Source organism: Pyxicephalus adspersus, chromosome 4 (assembly GCF_032062135.1).
Source record: "Pyxicephalus adspersus chromosome 4, UCB_Pads_2.0, whole genome shotgun sequence".
NCBI classification, from domain to species: domain Eukaryota; kingdom Metazoa; phylum Chordata; class Amphibia; order Anura; family Pyxicephalidae; genus Pyxicephalus; species Pyxicephalus adspersus.
Window position 1 is genome coordinate 6,552,852 of NC_092861.1, and position 2,851 is coordinate 6,555,702.

Genomic DNA, 2,851 nt, shown 5'->3' on the forward strand with positions numbered 1-2,851 from the left:
AATACAATGTCTATATATAATAACATATATATATAATGATATAACTATACAGTCATATATCCATATAACTTTACACCTATATAATTATGTATCTATATAATTATTTAACTCTATGTCTGTATATAACAATTTATCCGTAAAACAATGCACCTATGTAATTATGAACCAATATAACTCTGCACCTATAGAAGTACCTATATAACAACATACCTAGCTATAGAAATGTATCTATATATAACAATACACCTATATAACAATCTAACTATATATTCATACACCATATCAACTTATACCTATATACCATAACACTTATAGAGCAAGGGATCTACATAACAAAGTATCTTTACACTGATAGAACTATATATATATAACTATATAAATAAATATAATATATATATTATACCTATAGGGCCAAGTATCCATATAACAATACATTCACTTACATACACCTAGAAAGCTATATAATTCTGTACCTATATAAAAATGCACAACATGGTATCTATATAACAATGTAACTACATAACAATACAACACTACATTCTCACACTTAAACAGACTACTAGAAACATCGTATAACAAGGTATCATAATAAGAGTATAACTATACATCTACAGTATATAGCTATATAACTCTGCATCTATAGGACCAAGTATCTCTATAAGAATACATTGACATACCTATATATAACATGGTTTCTGTATACCAGTATAGCTATATACCTCTGCACTATATATACTATACTACATATAATATATTACAAAGTAACAGTATATATATACACCCATATAACCCTGCAATTATATAACAATATATATCAAGACATCAATAATAATAAATTACTACTGTATAAACCTATACACCTATAGAACTTTCTAATGAGAAAATATTATAATGTATAGTGTAATATAATATAACAACAAAATACATAACAATATAACACCACATTCACACACTTATATAATATCCAGGCTGCTATAAACATTGTATAACAAGGTAATTACATAACAGTATAACTATACACCTATACACCGATATAACTATATATATACTGATATAATAACTCTGCCCCTATGTAACTATGTAACCATGTTATACCATGTATAACATGGTATGTATAACAAGGTATAAATATATAACTATATAACAATATAACTATATACACACTGATATAATAACTCTTTAAAACCATGTATAACTCTTTCCTTCTGTATAACTATAACTATAACTATATAATCTATATATTTACACTAATACACCAATATAACTTTCTATTTCTATATATATACACCAATATGACAATATAACTGTATATTATACAAATATAATGGCCCTGATTTATTTAAGTTCTCCAAGGCTGGAGAGAATATACTTACATCAGTGAAGCTGGGTGATCCAGTAAACCTGGCATGAATCTGGTCCAGGATTGAAAACATTTACTAACAAATAGCTAATGACTTTTAGGAAATCCATTCCAGGTTTGCTGGGTCACCCAACTTCACTTATGAAAGGGTCAATAATTCTGCCCTTATATACCAGATATCTCTATACCCTGCCCATTCCATACAATCATCTCAATCACATCTGAACCAATCCCCAGCACACAACCTATAAATTCCCTCAGATTGGACTTTTATTGTCAGAAGTTTATGGAAGGGGACGGCACACAGCTATGGAAATGGATCCCTCAGAATGGATCGGTCAGTCCGTCAGTGCAGCCAGATCGGCTTATAGACACCGACCACCCCAATCACACTTATGAACTTGTATAAAATTAATCAAAACAGCAATAAAAATCAATCTATAATACAACTAGAATCCAGAAACAATTGTGTGATCACATGATTGGGTTGATATGTGAATGGGTCGTGTGGGGAAAATAAGGAAAAAGATTTGCTGGAACAATCGTCTGATTGGATTGGTGAGCAGGCAGATCATAAACAGATCGTCCTTCAATCAATAGGGACCACTTCTGCATTCCGTAAGTGGTAAGCGTAGCAAATGATGGCTGATGGTTGTGCAATGTGTACTGTGACCCCTATTCGAGAATGTATCAATGTCTCGGACAGGTACGTCACAGCATTCCCAAAACTGCACCTGTTTGTTCTTGCGTCAAATTTAGCGCGTCACACACGCAATGAATGCAATGTACACCGACCGATAAATAATTCCCAAAGGGAAACCTGATTGGTCGGTGTGGACTCTCTGCAGTCTGCACATTGGCACCAATTATCACTACCAATTAATATCAAACAATTGTGACAGCCGGGTCACTTAGGGGTTAACGAATAGCCAGGACCTCTGAGCGTCCATAACGATTGCGGAGATTGTCCAAATATCCCTCAGCTAAAATAAAACTACAATGATTCATTTTACAACAGCGCACTTCAGGCATGCTAGAATGACCCCGTTGGGTACCACTGTAGCCTACCTTACCATACGGTCTCAACTGATAACTATGGGGGTCACGGTGGTGATTTGGGTGAAATTCTAGAGAATTTTCCAAATGGGTCGATTTCTTACCTTTGCCAAGTTTCACCAGGGTGGGCAGACGGAACTTGCTAACGATGACGTCCAAGGGTAACGACACCGAGCTCCAACCGAGCTCCGAGACGCCGGCCGTTATTTTCTCCATGGCGTTTCCTGGGATTGGGCATACCCCTCCGGAATAAAAGTACAGAAAGTCAGGGGTCCAGGCATGCCAGCGCCAACTCCGCCTGCAGCATCAGCACCAGGGAGCCCAGCATCATCCGGGGCAACATCCAGGCACGGTGGAGGGGACCATCTGCTCCTGACTGTGCCATGCTTCTCCAAGTGCTGAACTACATTCATAGATTTCTTTACAGGACAAGGC

The 2,851-nt window shown here is 35.9% G+C and overlaps 1 protein-coding gene across 1 annotated transcript in view; it reads right to left on the reverse strand.

Annotated features, from left to right (window-relative positions):
• Window positions 1-2,851, reverse strand: part of GAREM2 (GRB2 associated regulator of MAPK1 subtype 2) — a 54,984-nt gene extending 52,133 nt beyond the window's left edge. The window contains exon 1 of the mRNA XM_072407280.1: window positions 2,521-2,851. Coding sequence (XP_072263381.1) covers window positions 2,521-2,632 — 112 coding nt within the window. The 5' untranslated portion in view covers window positions 2,633-2,851. The remainder of the gene's footprint in view (window positions 1-2,520) is intronic.